Raw genomic sequence first — 23,705 nt, forward strand, 5'->3', positions numbered from 1 at the left:
TATGGAAAACATCAATTTGAAACTGCTGATTTTGATGGAACATAAATAATATTATACAAAAACGTTACAGAAACATCTGAAAGATGTATATTTTTGGATATTATATGTACATCATTTCCAAGCTTCAGATATTCAGTATTATGTATTGCACTTCATATACATCTCATATTTTCATCAACTCCTTCGAGTTGATGACAATACTTCATTTCAAATTAACTTACCATAATATTGATAACAGAAACTGAATATTATAGTAGTAATGTCAAATATCACCAACATTTGAGAAAAATATTTATGTATATTTTAATGTTATTTACGTTACCTAAAATTTCTATCGAATCTTTCTGAGATGTGCATCAAATTGAGGTTATTTAATGTCTATTCAACCTGAGGAATTGGCAATTATCTCTTCAAAAGAAACGTATTATGTAAACATAGAAATGATAATAATTAGTTTTCAAAAATGATGTTCACCTGAAATTTACATATTTCCATTCAACATTTATGCCCATGAAAAGTTTTCAAAGATTATGAACGTAAAACCCAAAGAGAAATAAATCCTTTTTTAGAACATGTTTTGTTTTGCTCCTCTCGTCGAGGATTCTCTTCATTCAATAAAGGTACTCGCGCCGTTTATGAAGCGTAAAATACAAAAGCGGATTTGAGATCCAGGATATATTATTTACTTTCAAAGCCGCAGGAAACATACATTATTTATGGATACAGGGAAGTTGCCGTATTTCGATAATAGAGAGAAAATACTCCCGGTGATTGGCAGATATAAATTCATAAGCTGGATGTTTCATGATCAGGAGCTCTAAAAACCTATTGGGAAATGTTCAGTCTATTCTCATTTTTTAGGTTTGGTTTTCAATGTATCCGCCTTGGTTTCAATTTTTGTCGTGATTTTTCACTTCATACTCCATGCCTGTGTTATGGATTTGGCCAGGGAGTTTCGTTTTATGAAAAAAAAGTAATTTCTATATTTTTCAACACTATGTCGATTTTTTTTGTGAAAGTTACGTCTCTCATACCGGATGCACTTCACTTGAATCTTTCACCAGCTGTTTCTTGAAGTAATCACTCTGAACCTTCCATCTCCAGCTTCCTCAAAAATCATTCCACACAAGCCACCGATAGTTTTCTATCAGTTTCTACATCAGAGCTGAATGATCAGGAGTTTGTGAATGGATTATTTGTAGAGAAAAAAATCAGTCAAAAATTTATTTATTGAAGTATGGAAAGTATGAACAGCTGCTACTGCATATGCTGGACATAGTAACAGAAAGTGTATTAGGATACCAGACGGACGCGGCAGTCCCTGCACCTTGTGTCAGGAACTTCTATACCCATCACTCGGCTGCGGTAGACTAAGGTCTTGGCAGGCCTGGCTGCCACGACTCTAGCTGAGCTGAGTTCTTCAATGTTGTGACCTTCATTATCATTATTATTTCCCAAAGGGTAAGCTGGTAGAGTCGAAGCTCCGACATAGTCGGGAGGACTCGCTAGCATTATCAACCAATGATCACGGACCACTCCGTGGTGATTAGTTGACCGTGATCGTGGAGTAAGTGATAACTGGGGCCTTTATATGGGCTTTTATCATTATTTTTTTTTATTCTAAGTTTGCGCTGGTCAAACCCTATCTCCAGAAGCCCCGATTCCTTCTAGGAGGACGCGCCAGCATTATCAACCACGATGACTCCTCCACCGTGGGGTAAATGATCATTGAGTTCGAGAAGCATGTGTCCCGAGCAAGCGCAGTAGGCCAAGAACGTCAGTCTTCTGCATTTCTCCGGTTAAGATTTCTGCCTTAGTGCGGCAAGCCGGTATGATTTTGAGATTTGAGAGTAGAGACGACCACCATGGACTCTAATAATCAGAACAACCATCTTGACGGAGTGGTCTGGGTAGAGTCTACGGAGTTCGAAGCGAAAATCTCGATATTTCATCCATTTTCCCCCTTCCTTTCGGGCGATTCTCGTCTCGCAAGGAGCTGAACCCTTCACGACAAATATCCTCTTGTTCTGGCTTATTATCTTATATGAGCCTGGCAGGCCATAATGAACCCCTCAGTTTCCGACTTCAGCCCACTCAAGCTTAGGAGTGAGAAGGTTAGGCTCTTTGATGAGTCAATGTGTTTGATATTGTTGAGGAAGGCCCCATGTATTCTATTGCCGCAAAAGTTGAGTGATCTCTGCCACCCTTATATGAACCTCTTGCTGAACGGGTTCCAACTTGGTGATATAGTTGTGATCACCTTGGTCAGTGTTGAAAACTGAGCCCGAGTTCACCAGCTACTTGGGTAGCTACCTCAAGAGAAAGTACTGCAAGTCCTGCTCTTTCATGGTCGCGAACCGTACAGAGAAGGGGATCCGAATTCCTGATGACGTTATGGGATCCATCCAGTACCATTCTGGCATGTAGACACTTCAAACGCGAAAGTCCTCAGCTTTTCTATTTTCGGGGGCAGTTCAACCGTGAAACGGTCGATTTGGGATTCAAACTCCTATGGATATGCATAATTTTTTGGGTCTTTACGTCGAGTTGATATAGCTCCTCCCGACTCACTGATCAAATTAAGTAGAGTAAGATTGAAACGGCAAGCATATTTGTTGCAACAACTTTGTTCCTCCCTAATAGTTTCGATAACCAGATCTGTCGGATTTCGTGCTGATACTTGCCAAGGACAGAATTCTTCACTGCTGTTACTTCTTGTGAGTGGCGTTGTTCCGTGGTAAGTTTATTATATATTAAGTTTTTAAAACGAACAAATTTTTTGGGAGTATATCACGATGAAGACATGAGCTGGAAGACCCACATTGATTATGTTATTAAAAAGTTACGTAGTAGTTACAATGCGATTCAACAGCTGAAGAATATTTTCTCTGCAGAACAATTACTAAGTGTTTACTATGCCATAGCTTATTGTCATATCTCATACAATGTATTGCTTTGGGGGAATGCAGTCGATGCTTCTAGAGTATTTATATTGCAAAAAAAATTATAGGACTCATATACAATCTTGCACATAATGAAACAATGTGAAAATCACTTTAGAAAGAGTAGAATTCTTACACTTCCATCGATTTATATATATATATATATATATATATATATAAAATACTATTATATGTTGAACAAAATATTGACAAATTCAAATTGAATTCAGACATGCACCAGTATCCTACTAGAAACGGTAACCTACTCAGGATCCCAAAACATACCAGCTCGTTGTACGAGAAATCTCCAAATTTTACTGGCATTAAATTTTATAATTGTCTTCCTATCAGCATTAAGGGTGAACAAAATTTCATGAAATTCAAGGCCAAATGAAATGACACTTAGTAGAATCATGTTTTTTACAATGTTTCAGATTATTGCCCTACAATGAAATGAATAATGTAACACGTAGATTTTACTTATTTATAGTTTTCACTGTTTCCTGTGTTGTATTTTATGACATATCCTATATCATGTGAATGATCTTTTAAGGATAAATAAATTCATTATTATTATTATTATTATGTCTCTTTGGCATCCAGATGGTGCAGGATGCTCCCATCTACGAGCTACATATCCTCCCCATAGTCTCCGCACCATCCTCTTTTGAGATGGACCGTTGTACATTTGTTTATACTGAATTTCATAACCGTGTTCTCTTCCACCATCCTCATGAAATGAATAATAATATTTTTATCATTATTATCGTGTATCCTGTGTCTCTGAATTTCATATCAAAATTCAATTTTGTATTTGCTTTCTGAGTTGTTTTGTATTCTGAATGATATTATTTGATCGATACAAGGATCATTGACATTGACAAATCATAGTAAAGCACTCCATGTTTCGACTGAGAGAACATATATGTTCATAAATGATCCTTACTTATCAGAATCCTAAAAAATTGCTTCAATCGCAGAAAAGACGTTCCTTTGTAAAACGTCTAACTGTCACAAAATATGTAATTACCAAAACTACTCACAAACGTCAAATTTATTTCCAAAGCAAATTAAAAAAGAAAAAGACGTTTAGGTGGCGCCCCCTACGAGTAAGAGCAATAAGAACATCAGGTTTGAATTCGACACCTCAAAAACCTCCTATTACCAAGTTTCGTTTGATTAAGTTCAGTATTTCAAAAGTTATTTGAAAAAAACGAAAATAAAAATAAAACTTCAACATCCTGTATCTTGAAAACGAAGCGTTTCCGAACATTTATTTATTTGGACGATTCATATTAGAATATTGTGAGGAATCACCTCCTGAAGTTTGTCAAAGTACTTTTGAATCACCCTGTATTAATTGAGAAATAGCAACTGATTTCAGTTAAATAGCAAATTTAAAGTGAAATGAGTTAGTTATTTTCTATCGAACTTCGGTATTTTTGTATGTTTCTTATTGAAATATTCCAATGGTTGACACTCAAAGTAACTTTTGAAAACATCATTCACCTCAAAAAAAAAACTTTTCACCATAAGACAATGTTTTCAAGTATTACAACACAAACAGCAGTAGATTTTAACATTCTTTTGAATAATCTCTTTGTTGTTACTATGAGACAATATAAATATTGATTCAGAAGAAGTTGAAGCAACTCCAAAAACTGAAATGCCTCAGGGATCAACAACTACAAGACATATGCGATCTCATTCCGGCACTCTGCCAACTCAAACAAGTACATCCGTGCTCTAAATCCCAACATCGTTGTAAAATGTAATCAAACATGTATACAAGAAGTTTGAATAATGTAATGAAACGCTGCCTCAGCGCTAAAGCCCTGTTGAACCGGCACCCTTCAACGTGTACAGGTGTGTCCCTACCTTACGCGTGAATAATTGGTTTGTCTCTGTGAATACCTACTTCAATAATGTAAGTTCTTTGATGACCTGGTCGGAAAAGGGTAAGGAAACGACGATGTTTAATTTCGTCCGGGATAATTGGACGGAATTTGCGTAAACAAAGGGAGGTCCTCTGGTTACATTCACGATACCTTATTGTCTTCGCCGAATTGCTTTGCATTGGACGTATGTTAGATTGAAGGAAACTATTACTGTATGAAGATTTTCTTTCAAATAATATTTGAACATATACAGGGCTTTTCATGTTGAGCGTTAATTAGCCGTTTCTGGCAAACTATTCAACCGATCAACCTGAAAATTCCACAGTATGCATAAGTCAATATGACCTACACGCCTAAATTATTTTAGACAAAGCTGCGTTATCGCTTCTACTATAAAGTAGCGGCTTCTTTGATTTTTCAAATGGAACACCCCGTATATATTATCATATTATAATTCATTATTACTTTGTCAACAAATTCATATACTATTTCTCTATGCCTAACTATTACCGTTCAGAAGATATAAATTAATTTCAATATTTTTTTTACCAAACATGAATTTTTATAAATGCTGATAATCTTGAACTCTCTTGCACTAAAATGATCAAATTCGAAATGGAGTGGAGTGATACTATGAGGATCTTCACTCCGAGTCATATTTTCATTTGCCTCATACAGGGTCTTCAAAAAATGCAGATACTTTGATCTCATGAAAAAATGAGTGGAACTCAATTTTTTCAAATGGAACACCCTGTATATTTCAACAGTTTTGAGCTCTACATCCAATTTTAGATTACCTTTGTTCAAATAATAGTATTTCTATTTTGAACCGTTTTCGAGATAAACTGTTTCAAACGTAAATTGACATGGTTTCCTTGTTCATCACTCATTTTTGTAAAACAGATTTCGTTTGATGTTTCTCAATTAGTCACAGATAATACAATGAAAAGATAATTATTAAAATACTCCTCAACCATCGAATGAAACTTCTCTTCAAACAATAGTTTATTAACGCTGAAACACGAACTGAAAATAATAAACCCATAAATTAATGAGTTAACTCAATCGTCAGTGTATTTCAGAATATGTTCAAACACATCTCCACCTCTACTTAAACAAACATGTAATCTCTTCAGAAGATTGTCATGTGTAGCGCTTCTGATCAAATCTGGAGTCAAACTATTGAAAGCAGTTGTAGCTCTCGATTTCATATCTTCCATTGTTGTTATTGAAGTAGAGTAAACCATATTTTTAATGAAACCCCACACGAAATAATCTAATGGATTGCCATCTGGTGTTCTAGGAGGCCAAATAAAAGATCCCTTATTACCAATCCATCTGTCTTCGAAGATTTCGGTTAAAGCTTCGCTGACTGAAAGAGAATTATGGGGTGGAGCACCATCCATTTGGTACCATACACGTTCTCTTCCTGGTCTATTATTTAAAATCATTTGAATTCCATTCCTCAGTGAATCTTCATATTTTGATGCATTCAAATTATCATCATAAAACTCGATATAAAAAATTGACTCATTCTTCATGGCACAAAATACATTGAATTGCCATCTGTCTTGAAAACCCCTTTGGCGGACAACATGGGGATTTTCTGGCGCCCAATAATGACTGTTGTGTCTATTGAAAACTCCATTTTTTGTAAACTTGGCCTCATCTATCCATATGATATTGTCAAGGAAATGTTCATCCTCTTGAGTCTTGACAAGTAACCATTCAAAGAATTCCACTCTACGAGGTAAATCAGTCTCTTTCAAATGTTGGACACAGTGGAACTTATAGGGATGACATTTATGCTTATTAAGAATTCGACAAATTGTCACGTAGGGTATACCTATTTCTCTTTCAGCCTCGTGCAGAGAAGCATTTGGAAATGCATGAAAGTATCCCAAAACTGTTATACCATTGTCATCATCATCCACTTTAGTCTTCTTACGAATGATTTTTGGACGGAAGGTTTCATCAAACCTACATTTTTTTAGTAGTCGATTTATCACATTATTATTCGGCTTCGGAAGTTGTGGATATCTTTCATGAAATACTTGGCATGTTCTACTTGCAATTCTATTGCACTCACCATAAATTATTAATAAATTCAAGAAATCTTCATTACTGTAACCTAATCTTGACATTATTCTATTATAATTGGTAGCTATCACAATCAGTTAAAACCACCAACGAAAGTCTGATGTTAAATAATTGTTTTATTTATTTCTCCAAAGCACACTATTGAAAAATATTAATGTGTAGGTACTGTTGTACGTTAGAGACCAATGTATACAAATTGTAACTTTTTCTAAGGCAGGTACATACCAATTTCGAATTGACTGATCTGAGACAGTTAAAAAACTGGATCAAAAAAAAATATTACTAAGCATAAAAAAAATGTTGAATATCCAAAATAAGTGATGAATTCAAAAAAACGAGCAAGAAAACCACGTCAGTTTCCGTTTGAAACAATTTATCTCGAAAACGGTTCAAAATAGAAATAGTATTATCTGAACAAAGTTAATCTAAAATTGGATGTAGAGCTCAAAACTGTTGAAACATACAGGGTGTTCCATTTGAAAAAATTGAGTTCCACTCATTTTTTCATGAGATCAAAGTATCTGCATTTTTTGAAGACCCTGTATGGGGCAAATGAAAATATGACTCGGAGTGAAGATCCTCATAGTATTACTCCACTCCATTTCAAATTTGATCGTTTTAGTGCAAGAGAGTTCAAGATTATCAGCATTTATAAAAGTTCATTATTGGTAAAAAAAATATCGAAATTAATTTATATCTTCCAAACGGTAATAGATAGGTATAGAGAAATAGTATATGAATTTGTTGACAAAGTGATAGTGAATCATAATATGATATTATATACGAGGTGTTCTATTTGAAAAATCGAAGAAGCCGCTACTTTATAGTAGAAGCGACAACGCCGCTTCGTCTAAAATATTTTAGGCGTGTAGGTCATATTGATTTATGCATACTGTGGAATTTTCAGGTTGATCCGTTGAATAGTTTGTCAGAAACGGCTAATTAACGCTCATCATGAAAAGCCCTGTATATGATTCACATGTTGTTGTTATCAAATTGCATCAGGAGAGTATTTGAATGTTCCATAAAAATTTCAAACAGGTCTGCTAGTTCGAGTGCCACCTGAATCACATACTCAGCGGCGATAGAACTCCTTCTAAAATATCACCAACAAGACCCACATACGGTCGATATATACAAAAACTATAATATCCATTTCATCCATCTCTGCGAGCTTTCGATGGCCCTTCCTGCTTGACACCTAAGCTATTTTGGTTCGAACTCAGCTTCTAATGCTTAGACTCATCGTTATCTATTATTTTTCAATTTTCTGACTCTATTGTGTTTAGTGTTTGCATGGTGGACCCTCCGTATCTGAATGGATACGAGATTATGTGTATCGCGAAATGAGTATGTGTGTCGAATGCAGAGCTTACGGGAGTCGTGGGATGGTGACTATCGGAGATGGTATGTGGTTTTGTTTCATAGACCTCTTGTGCTTATCTCTCACGCGAAATCTGTAGTCCTAAATCACACACACTGAGCGCTTGGTTGAGGTGTGTTTGAATTCGCTCGTAGATGTTTTCGGTAGGGTTTCACAAAAGAACATCCACAAACTGTGTGACCAGTAGATGTATCGATGGTGCATTCACGGCTGTACGCAGGCAGACATTCATAAACTATTGAATCTGGAATCTGTACATTTCTGCGCACTGGCTCCAAGCAGTGGCGGCATGCCGGATTTTGGAAGATAGAATTGATTTGAGTGGATGCAACTCCATTTCAAGATTCATATTGCATTTGCGTCCTTTGATGGGATTGATGTTGTGTCGAGTAGTTCTCACCAGCTACAACCTCTGTGTGACATGGGACTTAGTGGCGAGAGCTGTGTTGTCGGCGTTGAGAGCCAACATTCTGAAATTGTTTCCTGAATTGGGTACGCCTACTGTGCACATTAAGGAACGAGGTGAAGAAAAAACTACGCCTTGGGGGACTCCTGCTCCCACAAGTCGGTTAGTGGAGAGTTCTTGTTCTACTTTGCTCTGGCATCGTAGGTCAGTCAAAAAATATTCGAACAATTTTACCGTTGTCTCCAAACAGATAAAATTGGTCTATTTGGATTGGAGTCCTTCCTGTTATACTCTGTTGAATATCTTGAAGACATATCTTTTGACCAGGTTAAAACCTCCAATCACACAGTAGACGATTTTCAGCACCTGCAGTTTCGTCAAATGTTCTGGCCTAAATTTGAACTGCTCGTCCGACAGGATGTTCAATCTTTCAGTTCTGTTTCTAAAATCGTTTCAGAATATCACATTACGTCATCTTGCTCATTGATGGGGGTCAAGCTTATCGGCCGATGTAGTCTCTCCAGTCATTCCAGTCATTCTGGTGAAAGGGAGGAACCTCCCTTTGAAAATTGTGCACACAATTTTGCTAATACAGCGATTTGCGTTAAATTCAAATTTCTTTTAGTATATTTCTGATTTTTAATAACTCTTGTTCGTAGAAAAACATTCATTATTAGTTTTATCGATTTGAAAGGGTTATATTTTTAGGAGTGATTAATTTTTTGGGAAAGAAAGTTTTTGGCTTTCTACTACTCCATCTGATACGAAAAAATGGATGATAGAATCTTCCAAAGAAAGGAAGGATTAATCAATTTGAAAATAAGTAATTCTATACATGGATGTGTAGATCATGCAAAGAAGTAACTTTCAGACACAAACTAAAAGAAAGTCCTCCTTTCAGTTTGTGTCTGAAAGTTACTTCTTTGCATGATCTACACATCCATGTATAGAGTTACTTATTTTCAAATTGATTAATCCTTCCTTTCTTTGGAAGATTCTATCATCCATTTTTTTGTATCAGATGGAGTAGTAGAAAGCCAAAAACTTTCTTTCCCAAAAAATTAATCACTCCTAAAAATATAACCCTTTCAAATCAAATAAGATTCCTCATGGCTGGGATTAAATCAAATAGGTGAATGAATGTCATTACGATGTCATCGATGACATAAGCAGATCAAGCTTATTCCGTGACATTCAAAATCGTAATTCATGAATGAAGTGTGTGTATTTTCTATAATGTTATCCAATTTGGTACTGAAGAGCCTTAGGGCAAGTGTCTTAAGGTGAAACACGTGTATACCAGTTAGGGTGACAGTGTTCCATGTGAGTACAATTTATTACCATTCATTCAAAGTAGAACTCATGTGAATGATTTCTGATTCTTATTCCTCCACGAATGTTCGATATACAAACTGAATAGAAAAAAGTATCTTCTGTATAATTCAGTGTTCATATAGAAGTATTTGTTTCGAAAGAATTTTTTCTTTCGTGTAATTCAATGTTTATATGAAAGTAGCTGTTTCAGGAGGACTTTCTTTCAGTTTGTGTCTGAAAGTTACTTCTTTGCATGATCTACACATCCATGTATAGAGTTACTTATTTTCAAATTGATTAATCCTTCCTTTCTTTGGAAGATTCTATCATCCATTTTTTTGTATCAGATGGAGTAGTAGAAAGCCAAAAACTTTCTTTCCCAAAAAAATAGTTTTATCGGTTTTCTCAAAGTTCATTAGCCTAAAAGCTCTGCCTTTTTCCGAAAGGAAAGTGACACATATCATCTCATCAGAATTGTCATGTGAACACATTTGTCACCGACATCAATTATCACAAATTACTCACTCGTACATCAATTGAACAAAATGGTGACTTTAATTAACGATAGATTAACACCTCCTACCTGAAGACTAACTTTTTCTATAAGAATATCGTGAAATCATAATCAAGTGCTATCGAGAAGTGGTGGTGGTGGTGGTGACCTCCTCAATTCCCTTCAATTCGGAACACACCAGTGTCTGTATAATAAGGTGGTTATTCCAGAAATCTCATTAGGAACTAAAGGAAAAGTTTTGTGATTTACGGTAATGAGCCAATCCCTTTTCTGATCAAGCATTGACAAGGAATGAAACCGCTGGAAGAAATGCCAAAGGAAAGGACCAGATTGATGAGTTCGGTCAATAGTAGCACTATAGTATCCTTCGTCCCTTTTATAATTTAACAAACTTTCATTCAACTTGCAATGTATGTATGTACGACGTCACTCCTAATCCAAAATAGCCGACTTCCAAAGATGATAGATTATGTTTTATGCACCTCTATAATATGGGTATAAAGGAGATCAAGGGACAAAATTCAAAATGCTCCAAAATAACTACTTACTTGAATAGTTAGACCTGTATTGAAATACTCAAAGAATATTCTTTATTCTTACATTTTTTTCATGTTGGGGTACAAAATCCTCTCTATATCCACCAGCCTATAAATATGAACCGACTTTTTTAGTTAGCTGCTCCATCGATTCGAAATAGCGTTCCCATTTCTAGTAAAATATGGTTCCCAGGTGAAAGTAATAACTTATGCTCTGCAGGCTTCTGAAGATATTACTTTGATTAATTCGATAACGTACCTTTCCAAAGAGTAACAGATGTTGTCTTCAAGTTAATATTGTTTAAAATCATTTCAGTTTACTTATTTTAAATAATTCTGAAAGGGTGAGTTTTTTGAAATTGTGTCAACAGTGTGAAACTCAAACGAGTTGAAACAAATTCATAGAAAATTTTTAAAACAATTAATATTTCTGAAAAATGTATCTAGACAAACAAGTTGATCTGTTTGAGAAAATCTGTTTCAAAATCTGTTTCTCCTTCAATCAACAGTTGCCCCCTAGGAACGACGAAAGTCAAAAGTCGAAACTTGTGCGAGCTAAGGATTAACGAGATTTTATCAATTAACGTGCGATTTCTACCACGAATTCTAAAACGAACAATAATTAAGTGTTATTTCGCTCAATTTTTCCTAATCAAACATTATAGCTACAGATATTTCTCATAGACCACATTGGCTATTATTTGGAACAGCTGAAATTACAGGCGTTCAAAGTTAGTTTTTCAACTAGAACTTCTTCGGTCAACAACTAAACTGAGTTGCCAGAACTAGTTATTAGTAACAAAATTATAATGATCTTCTAACCGTATGCACCTAAATATTTCAATTTCATCAACTGATCCTGTTCTGAATTTATTTGCATCGTTAGATCATATACTGGTAATCAGTTCATCATCAGCTAGTGTGGGGAGTATTACATGAACCATTCGAAATGTGTTTTCCACAATGTATCGTCAATAGTCTGAGGTTGAAAAAATTACAACGTTTCGAGAATTCGTCTTGATGATATTTTCAGAGTTTTCCAGTCAAAAACTTGACAAAAGATAGAATATCGTCTGCACAACTAACAAAATCCCCGCACAATCATTCAAAAAGATCATTCAGATAAATTTTGAGAAGGATTTGCCCTAAACAGTTCCCTGAGGAACACCGTTTCTTATTGTTTGATAATTACTTTTAGACCCATTGACGCACTGTCTTCTATATAGCTCTAAATCAATTTGTTTTCTGTTCCCATAAACTCAATGTTTTCAAGCACACTCATCAGTTTTGGATGGTCAACGGTATCGTTTGCTTTTGCCAAATCAATAAAAATACAGATTGATGAATTTTTTTTCTCCATTCCATTACTTATCTGTTCTATCAGTTTGGCAGTTGCATCGGATGGAGAATTATTTTCTCGAAAACCATATTGTTTTTCTGTCAAAATTTTTAATCAACTGATGAATGAGATCTATCTACTGTGCATTAGTGTTTCAAATATTTGGTAATGCTTTGGTTCAGCGAAATAAGGCGGTATTTTCGTAAAGAGATGTAAGTTTCAGAATGTCTAGAAATATCTGGAATAGCTTGTGAGAAAAATTATGTATAGCATTCTGTTTATGCCAAAAAAATTTGTAATTAGTGAAATTGACTATAAAGACCTTGAGAGAAAAGCTCACCAATTCGATTCAATTTCATTTTTTCAAACTCTGCAGAAATTTAAAAAACAACACTGTAATCCAAAAATATTTCCAATTATGAACATAGAAGGCAACAAAATTTTCAAAAAAATTGAAGTTCAGACCGCGTCAAAAAATATGATCAAACCAGGGCCGTCGCCATGGATGGGGGGATGGGGGGAGCCTCCCCCCCTGCTTTTTCGACTTGGGAAAACGTTGGGAAGTGAAGATAGAAAAAAATAATAGTGAAAAAATTAATGGAAATTTTAAAAAAATGAGAGAGAAGAAAGGGAGAAGTAATAAGTATAGGAAAATAACCAGGACAAGGTTGGGATTTCCCAATATGCATAGCTTGGAGATCCCATACTTTGAAATTCAGAGTTGTTTGAAAACTACAAAAAAGTATTTTTCCCAAGTAAGAGAACAGTTGAACAGTCCACAAATTTTGAAGTACAATTTTACAAAATTTCTAACTTTTCCAAGTCGAATAAACAGCAAAAAGTTGGAAATTTCGGGGCGTGAAGATAGAAAAAATAATACCTAGTAGAAAACAATAAGCACAATATTATTTGAGTGTTGTTTCCTTTCATTTGTATTAAATATTCCTATACATGGTAGATATGGTGGAAGACCAAGGACCTTGGTTCAAAGTAGAATAATTCCCATTATAATTTTTATAATTACCAAAATTTATTTTTGTTTGTGCATACCCTAACGGTCATAAGCACTCATCCAATCTTCAGATAGCTAAGTAAGGAAATTAATATATTATAGGGGTAACTAATTCCTTGGCTTTCATTTTTTCAAAAGTTGGGAAATTTTGCTGGTGGGGTTGGGAAAATTTAGATTCCCTTTCCCCATCGGTTTTTCTTTTCGCTACGGCCCTGGATCGAACGCAATAAAACCAACACCAATGACTTAATCTGTGGAACATTTTTTTCGAAACTTTGCAGGCAACTTTCTGTACTCGAACTAAACAACAACTTTGTATGAAAAAGTAGGTATCATTGATTACAAATCAACAGGCAGCTGATTACCAGTGAAAAATAACTCTTCTTTGGGGGTACTATTGTAGTTTTCACTGCAATGATGAATTGAATATCTCAAATCACAAAAAAAAAATATTTTTTTGGAATTCTGTATTCAAATCCAATGTGATACAACTACTACTGCAATGAAAATTATAGCGATTACTCTGCAACATTTGTTTTTGTGTTGGAAGATAGTTTGCCATGAGATTGCCATCCAGTATAAATATTTTGGTTGAACCATTCCGATAGTATATTTTTCAAAGAAGATGCTGAATTATTCATCAGTTAAATCAGCAGAGAACTTAATTCCTTCAGAGTTCCTCATCCAGCCGGAAATTGAATTTGAATGAAACATTAGGGTTTTGAATAATTTAATAATTTCATATAAAAAAATATCTTCAGAAGTTACCATCTTCTTAATTCTACTCCGTCTCCAACAATTTTCATATAACATTTTGGGTGAACTCCTTTTTATGGATAGGAATTGAATTCTGCCTTCTGGCGTTACTTTTTGTAGAGCTATAATGAAGAATTTGTAATATTTTGATTTTTAGTACGTCAATAAAAACAGTTATCATCATTTTTATCTATCACAGTATCGGTCATGTTACCGTACATCAGAACATCATTTCTCAAAAACTGGAAAATAAGTTTAGAATAATCGTAGGTGGAATTGGCCAGTACTTGATTGAAATACATGATGTATTTGAGTATTACTACATTATGATATTTCCGGAAAGTTGATTCTCATTTATTTATCACATTTCATGACTTCAACAATCTTAGGATTTCACTGTGTTCCTGTTATTCATCTAATTATGAAAAAAATTCAACTTGTTGTTTTTGTATAACACGGTTCCTAGGCTTTGAGAACCTGATCCCGGTTTATGTAATTCAATTTTCTGCTATAGATATGATGACTGACTGACACTGACGAAAATTTTGCACGTTTTTTGAAATTTTCACTACTCGTCTTCAGTATCGACAATTGTCACTGTATTGTCTTCATTGAATTGTGTGTGAGACCATCGAAATGCTAATTGATTCTCAAGTATTGTATTTGAATTCCATACTCCAGTTATTCGAGTATGGACTGTTTGATCAAATGGTTACTATTTCTCAACTCAATTCAGTGAATCTGAACCTCACTAAGATGAAATTGATAAAAGAAAGATCTAGCTGAATGATCAAGCTGAAATTGATAAACCCGTAAAAGTTTGTTGTTTTGGTTACAATCATATATTTTATTTTTGTCATAGGAAACATAAGCATGGAGATTTATTGATTTATGCTCGTGAAAACCTGAATCTCAAATCCATCAGGCCCAATTTGCGAGCACATCCTCTGGAGAAATTTGTAGTTACGAACTCAAAATTATATCAATTGTTGTTTACTGAAGCTCAACAGGCGAGTATGAAGATATTTGCAGCTGTTCTATATGATTGGCAGGGGTACAGTACTGTACCCATATACCAGTGGCAGGAAAACGTACTGTATTTACATACCAGCTAAAAGACATGGAAGACTATTAGTTATAAGCATGAATGGGAGTGGGTTAGAATTCAGACTGAACGTAAGACCACCACAAGGAGGTAATAAAGAGGATGAGACGCCGACGATTGCACTTAGCGTGATTTCCGGTATAGCCCCGCTACACGGGGAAGTATGAGCAAGACACTGGGAATAGAGCATGACTGGTACAAGAAAGATTGATGACAGAGTGAGAGGAAGGGATGTAAGGAGTATTGCTGGAGGAATCGAAGGAAAGAAATGACCGAGGTGCACGTAGACGCCGGGTACGAACAGAGGACAGAAGGACGATTATAGGCTGCAAGAGAGGAGGTCGAATGAGTTACAGGGAATAGGGGTCACTAGACACAGCAGTGTGGATGAGGCGGAGTTGATCGCAATCGAGATACTGTTAGGCATGTGGAGTATGTTTGATAGCGTATGTATGAGAGCTGTAGAAAGTATAAAAATGGGGAGAGTGAAGGGTAGGAAGTTCGCATAATTCAACGAATGATTGAGGAAATGAGAGAAACGGGACAGCGAACCTACATTGAATGACGTGAGGGGCACGAAGTCAACAACGTGGACTCACGAGGAAGTGTCTGAAGGGCTGGATAGAGAGAATGTGACTTGGAGGCGAGGATAATTGACAGTGTGAATGAGGAGCGAAAGAGAATAAAAAAATGTATCATTAATGATTAGCAACGGGAATGGGAGAGTCGCACTGAATCTGTCGAAGAAAGCAGTATAGCTACTAACGGAGCATGGCACCTTTTTGGGATATCTGGCCAGGTTCAACCTGGGACCGGAGGTGCAGTGCTTCTGTGGATACAGGGAACCTGAAACGGCAGATCATGTAATCAAGACAAGTATGGATGGCATCAGGACTGGGTGGCGCAAATGGATAGAAAGTTTGTTAACAGAAAAATGAGAGTATAATAGGGAGGGGAGAATGGAAGGAAGGACTAGTGAATCTGGTTTGTGAAAAATTGGCAGAGAATGTGGTGAGGGATGAACCAGAGGAATAAGGGGTGAGCTGCTGATTAAAAGAACATGATTTCAAAGAACGGGACAGAGATCCTGATCAAAATCGTTCCAATTGGAGAAGCCTAGTGATGGGAATGTGTGGCTGCATCTACAGCCAGCATTGTGTTTAGTGTGAATATGAATCCTTGTTTTTGCTTGATATATTAATTATCATTGTAATAGTTACCAGGGGATAGGTAGTAATTTGATTAGTTATCACTAGTCAATAAGGAATAGGTATAGATTCAAATTTGAATTGAATTGGAGATAGTGTTAGAAGGGAATATGTAAAGATGTACATAATTGAATAAAGAGGAGTCTCCACCGTTGATTCGCCCCTTCGTGTGGCCGACGTTATACGTCGGTGGCCAGGGTAATGTAAGCAATGGCACTTCTCATGTTCTATATGATCTGCCTGATGAATTGTTTGAAATTTAAAAATTGAACATCTATCTTATATGAAGATTCTAATGCCGATATGCGATTTCAATGCAATAGATATTGAAATACTCAATCCAGATATAACTAGTGGAGAACCTACACGTGCTACTGTACTTCTGTCATAGATAGCATTCTCATAAAAACTGATCTCAAGTGCCTAATTTCTGAAAGTCCAGTTTACAGTTGAAAAAACTGATAGTGCAGCCCCATATATTTCCAAACTCATACTTAACGACAAAAGCAACAAAAAATTCACACATTCGCTGAACAACATGAACTAAAGTAAAATCAATGGAAACATTTTAACAAATACCGGCCTCGAGAGAATTGTGAGGCCATGGAATGAAACCTCTTGGTGAGCTATAACATCAATTGTCAAACTCTCCTACCAGTTATGGTCATCGGTAGTGGAGTAAATGGGCTGAGATACTCAATGAAACAACTAATCTAGGTTTTTTTGAGTACAGTTATCTTTAAACATAAAGAAAAAACTTTCTTTTTTTCGAAAAAAATTTCATGAAACTCAAAGGGCTTTTCATTGCTACATTTTTCAATACAACGAAAGTTATTTCATTCGGATCACTGAGCTGTAATTGAAAGTGGGAGCGAATTTCACATTCTTTGCTATTCAAGAATTCAAAATGTGGAACAATAAAATTTTCAATAAAAATTCATGAAAGTCTTTTTTACAGAAAAATTTCGAACAGATGGATTGAAGCTACCCAGTACCATGTGCGATTACCAGTTCCTCAGTTCTGAACATTCACCGCTCTATGGAAAATTCTACTCACCGAGGTTTCCATCTAGCTATCCAAAAAACATCAGATGTACATACAGATTCAGAGCCAGGTTGGTATATCGTTTTATAACTACAACTTCAAACCGTTATAGAGAAATTATGAATAGTTTTGGAATATTGAAATAATATCATTGAAAACAATAATTTCACATCCTTATCAAGTATCAAGTATCATCATGTTTGGTTTCCGTAAAAGATCCACTTCAAGAGTGGATCGAAATGGTGGGTTTCTGTAGTAAAAACCAATAGAAAATTTGCAGAAACCATTGCTCATATTTCCAAAAAGAACTATTGTTATTGAAGTCCATGAAAACTAGTAACGTTTCTAATAATCAGCATGACTGCTGTTGACGAGCGGTCAACAACAAAAACAGTCAAGTGGAAGTTGTAGACACGTTCTTGATATAAAATTTTCCGCATTCAGCTAAGTTGTTCAAGCATCAGAAATGTGTCATATAAACGATTTCAGTATTATTCATTGGGACAGATTCCACCCTTACGAAATGAAAATGATTCTTGAAATTGACAGAAATGATTTCGACAGAAGAATTGTATTTTGTTAGATCCTTTTGGAACGTGCCAACCGTGGTTCAACTTTGTTGTACACTACATAGTTTTTGAATCAATGAACCTTCTGTCAGGATAGGGAATTCAGATTCCAATATGGCACGCCATATTTCCAAAAACTGAGTGTTTGGGTCGAAATTTTGTTTAAACATATCATAGAATCATTGTTTCTGAAAAAGTAAATAGTAGAAGATTTTTCAATTTGCTGCTGAAAGTTACGCTAAGCATCAACAATGCCATCTAATCAGATCCTTTTGCAACAAGATGAGGGCTCTTTCTTTGCGTACTATCAGTGGGACAGTGCTTCGATAATATCATTTCGAGTCGATGTATAGTGAGAAGAGGTATTACAGAATAACCATCCAGACCACCTGATTTGTCTTCATTGAATTTTTCCAATGGAAATGAAAAATAAAATTCTGCAAGGAGCAGCCAAATATATAACGGAAATAAATCACCATATTCAGGCAACTGACACCTGATATTTTTCAAAATGTGAGGGAAGAAACAAAAGTTCGTTTATGCGAGTTGATGGTACCCAGATGGAAAATTTGATGAAGTTGACTTTTCTGTTCAGTTCCACTTTTCAGTTCGAAATTGGATACAAACATCAGAAAGTATTTAATTTTTTCGACATTGGCTATCGCTGTAATGTCTAATGTTGGATACAGAATTGAAAGACTCTCCAAATAAGATATCACCCGTCTATTTTTGAAGGGAAATATCAGCGGCATTGACTGCTTTGGTCATTGGTCTCATTTTCTGGGTCTACAATATAATTAATTCTTCGAGCCACAAGTAACGTTGCAGAATCATCCCAACTTCAACTAGATATCACCCGTCTATTATTCCCATTTGAATGTTTTGACATGTGCGTTGTTATGGGGAGAGTGGCTGACAAGGGGTTGATTTTTATAAAGAAATGTGCCCCCTGGAAACTGAGGTTGACATGTTTCTGGTTGACATGTTTCTTCTTACAGCTTCAATAATAAACGATTTATTCAAAGTGACTCGTTTCAATTTGCATGCCCCATATATGGTGCATATATGGTGCATATATGGTGCAGTTTTCAGGTACAATCAAATGACATTTCTATTCCATTTCACGATCATACGAAATGTTTTCCCCAGCATGATATAACTTTTTGAATGATGGGAAAGGAAGTTTTTGGCTTTTTTGACTACTCCATCTTGATACAAAAAATGGATGAGGGAATCTTCCAAAATAAAGGAAGAAAGTGATCAATTTGAAAATAAGTATCTCTATACATGGATGTGTAGATCATGCAAAGAAGTAACTTTCAGACACAAACTGAAAGAAAGTCCTCCTGAAACAGCTACTTTCATATAAACATTGAATTCCACGAAAGAAAAAAAATTCTTTCGAAACAAATACCTCTATATGAACACTGAATTACACAGAAGATACTTTTCTCTACTCAGTTTGTATTTCAAACATTCGTTGTGGAATAAAAATCAGATATCATTCACATGAGCTCTACTTTAAATGAATGGTAACAAATTGTACTAACATGGAACACTGTCATCCTCTCTGGTATACATCGATGTTTCGCCTTAAGACACTTGCCTTCAGTACCAAATTGGACAACATTAAAGAAAATACACACAATTCATCCATGAATTACGATTTTTAATGTCACGGAATAAGCTTGATCTGCTTATGTCATCGATGACATCGTAATGACATTCATTCACCTATTTGATTTAATCCCAGTCAAGAGAAATCTTATTTGAATTGAAGGGGTTCTATTTTTAGGAGTGATTAATTTTTGGGAAAGAAAGTTTTTGGCTTTCTACTACTCCTTCTTGATACAAAAAAAGGATGAGGAAATATTCCTCATCATCATTTCCTAAACAGATGCGACATACACTGACTTCGGACACTCCGATTCTGTGCATATGATGGTTCAAATGACAGTGACCCATAAGAAGGCCTGTTGGACATCGTTGTACGGTATATTGAAGAACATACTTTTACATCGAATGAAACTGAAATTGAATTTTGTGGCGTGGTTTTGGTTACTTTTATGTTCCGCTAAGTTCAATGAATTTTTAATGCTGTGAGGTAGAACGAAATTGGTAATATTTTTCAACAACTTGTTAGGACGTATTCCTAGGTCTCTTATCGAACTATTTATATTTGACACTATAGGTCTTATAAACACTACCGGTGTTTATAGGATATATAAAAGTGATGAACAATATTTTCTGATACTTTAGGCTTGAAAAATATTGAACCGTTTCCCTGAGGATCCTAGATAGTTGCTCGGTCTGTGAGAAACAGTTTTCTTGATGACAGCTCAGTGAAAAAATGATAGGATTACTACATTTGTTTGTGCATATAGTAAAACGACAGAATTACGATGTGCCTCTTTTCCTCACATCGAAAACCATATGATTATTTGAAATCGAATCAATCGTAAATTCAAATATCATTAACAATTAACTAGTTTAGTGATCCAATAATTTTTCTGAAAAAGGGGGTTGGTTGGGTAACAGGATCAATTTTTTTCAAACAAAAACAATTGTATTCTTGCCGACGTTTCGAATTTAATTAAATTCTTCTTCAGGCCTCTGTAACAATGAATTTTCATGAATATACCTTCCACAAAACTTATTTCAATTTCACAAGAAATAATGAGTTTTCATTTAAATTACTCACCGAAAAGTAGTTTTTTCGTGTTGATGATAATACTATTTTAAAAATCATCAGACATATCAGATACGTATTTGAAAAATAAAAATAAAAAACACATTGCAAACAACAAATTTTCGAGACAACACCAACACAAAACCACATGAAACAAACGAATGACTTTATCTCTGATTCTGATAAGGTGGTGTATGTTTATTAATCAATGGCAGAAAGGAAAAGAATGAAAAAAGTGTAAATTATTCAGGTATTTCACGTATCAAATTAAAATATGCGGTATTAAGGCCATCGACATCTCTTCATGTATCATTTCGCTCAAAAGTATTTTTGGTAAGTATGGTTGAACATCTGAAATAGTTGGACGATCAAAATTAAAAATGTGTCCATATTCTTTTTCATGTTCAACGAGGGCTGTGGGATTTTTCATACTTAGTTTCTTAGAGTCATGTGTTCTGAAACTCATGTTTTTAGATACCGTCTGGTTTGACCAACACAGCATTTGTGACAGCTTCCATTGTTCAATTTGTACATAATATTGGATTGTATTTCTTGTGGTGTTTTAGTTTTTTGTTTCGAGAAAAAATGCTTTCAAATGAAAATACCGTTGGAAAGCATCCTCTAACAAGCTTCAAATCGATTTCCAAGCAGAAGCCTTCATGTTACGCCCATCCAAACATCAATATTTTCAGATAGTCAAATTTTTCGTAGAGTTCATTCCCATTTTCAATTCTCTCCAATGAAACATTGATCAATTTATTCTTTTCCACTCAACAGTTCTCATCAAGAAATGCCAAGTAGCAAATTCTATTATGCAAAAAGATTTTCCCTTGCTTTATAACGATTATTTATATAACCCCATTCACATCATTTTCACTGGAGGTTCCCTCGGAATGTTTCCTCGTTATTCGAGTTTCAATCTTTGCACCCTCTTTCCATCAAATCATATCATTCATTCGTGGGGTCGAGCAACAGCGAGGTTACGTAACTCTTTTCTACTCGATTCCACTGGAATATATGATCGTGAGAGAAAGCGCTAACATTCACATGATTATACAATGAAAATATTCGTGAATTCCCAAAAATATTACATTTGTGTTATGTAATGAAATTGGCCGACACTTGATGAGAGTATATGACGCATTCAAGTAACATTTTGTGTAATTTTCACTGAAAAGTTCACAAAAACGGAACAACGCAATCAAGAAACATGGAGAATCAAGAGATGTTGCGCTTGATATTTTCAAAGCATTTGGCCGTGTGTGGCATGGGGATTTGCTGTCCAAACTTTGATGCTATGGCTTGTCAGATCATTTTTGTGTATGGCTCTCCAGCTTCCTGGAAGAGCATTTCCTGCAAGTGGCTGTCGATGGATATCTCTCGAATACCGGTGTTCCCCAGGGATCTATATTGTCTCCATCCTCGTTTTTATTCGTTATCAATTACTTATTATTGGAAAAAACCAAGAATCCAATATATTGCTCTGCTGACGACAGCACACTTGTCTCGTTATTTCATATGGATGCCATGAGCAGATCTTCACCAGCAGAAGGAGGTTGCATATCCTAATGAGTATCTAAAAGTGATTTCAAATTGGAGTAGAAGTAAGCAGGTTCAATTCAATACCACAAAAACCCAGGCATCGGTTTTCTTCAAGAAAATAAATGTTTCTGAACCGAATATAATAATGTCAGGTTAAAATGGGGTTAAAATGGACACCAATATGTCTTGGCACAATAATGTCACTGGAATTGCGAAGGCTGCTTCTCAAAAGCCTTGAACACTGTTAGAGACGGGAAACTGTACACACTTCACCAACTTTTGATGCTTAATAAAGCTAAAATCAGTCCTTCTTTGGAGTGTTATTCTCATATATGGAGATCTGCCCCCAAACATACCCTGAAGTTGCAGGATTCCATCCCGAAAAGAGCCATCCGCCTAATTGGAAACGCTAACATCGAAGAAAGGAGTTAGAGATTTGTCTCTTTTTTTTAGATGCTTTCACGGGAAGTGTTCAAGTGACTTGGCACATTTGATTCTACCAAGAGAGGTACATATCAGAAATACGCGACAAACTGTTGCAGGTTCAACTCAGTACACCTCGAACTTCACTGTTTAAGAACTCGTTCACCTGGAGAACTGCGTTTATGTGGAATAAACTTCCTGAGAAAGTTTTTACAAATGGATTTAATCTCCAGCGATTCAAATCCAATGTGAATCGCTACTTTCGCACAGGCCCCGCTCTAAAAGCGACTTAAGGATTTTCCTGTAGTGCTTTTGTTTTGTGTTTTTCGAAAAAACTATACAATAGCTTTCTCAGTCGTATTTTTACTGACTTATAAATCAACAATTTAGATCATATTACCTAAAACCTACTCATTGACTAATAGTTTCACGGGAGTTGAGTTAACAGCTGATCACAAATTCTAATATAAGAGAGCAAATTTTATAATCGCATTCAAATGTACATGTATCAAATGAACATTACCTTAGTTCACGTATCAGCTGATTACCGGAAAAAAATTGTCTCCACTACTATGCTCCTCAATTCTCTAAAATAAGTTTCTCCCCGTTTGGTCAGTATGAAGTTTTGCGTAAGAATCACGAGTCAGCTGATTTTTTCCTGATCTATCCGATACTAGAGTTTCGTTTCAATTATTTTCATTCAAATTGCTAGATATTTTATTTATTCTGTGAGCCTCTTCTAAATCTTTCATTTTTGGTGGGTTCACCAAAGAATGCCAATATCACATGATGTTTACTATCGTTTTTTGTTGTGGAATGGACCTGGTGTATAGCTTGATTTCGTAATTATTTGGGAAAAAATGGAGTCGATAATACAATGTAACCTTGTAACCGCTGTTGAGAGCGATTTGATGAAAATCAGT

The 23,705-nt window shown here is 35.4% G+C and overlaps 1 protein-coding gene across 1 annotated transcript in view; it reads left to right on the forward strand.

Annotated features, from left to right (window-relative positions):
- Sol1 overlaps positions 1 to 23,705 on the forward strand; it is a 425,973-nt gene that overhangs the window by 270,958 nt on the left and 131,310 nt on the right. The window contains exon 6 of the mRNA XM_074182744.1: positions 17,473 to 17,629. Within this exon, the coding sequence (XP_074038845.1) occupies positions 17,473 to 17,629 (157 nt within the window). The remainder of the gene's footprint in view (positions 1 to 17,472; positions 17,630 to 23,705) is intronic.

Source organism: Leptinotarsa decemlineata, unplaced genomic scaffold (assembly GCF_025532065.1).
Source record: "Leptinotarsa decemlineata unplaced genomic scaffold, Ldec_3_MD MMD2_tig00026328_RagTag_RagTag, whole genome shotgun sequence".
NCBI lineage: Eukaryota > Metazoa > Arthropoda > Insecta > Coleoptera > Chrysomelidae > Leptinotarsa > Leptinotarsa decemlineata.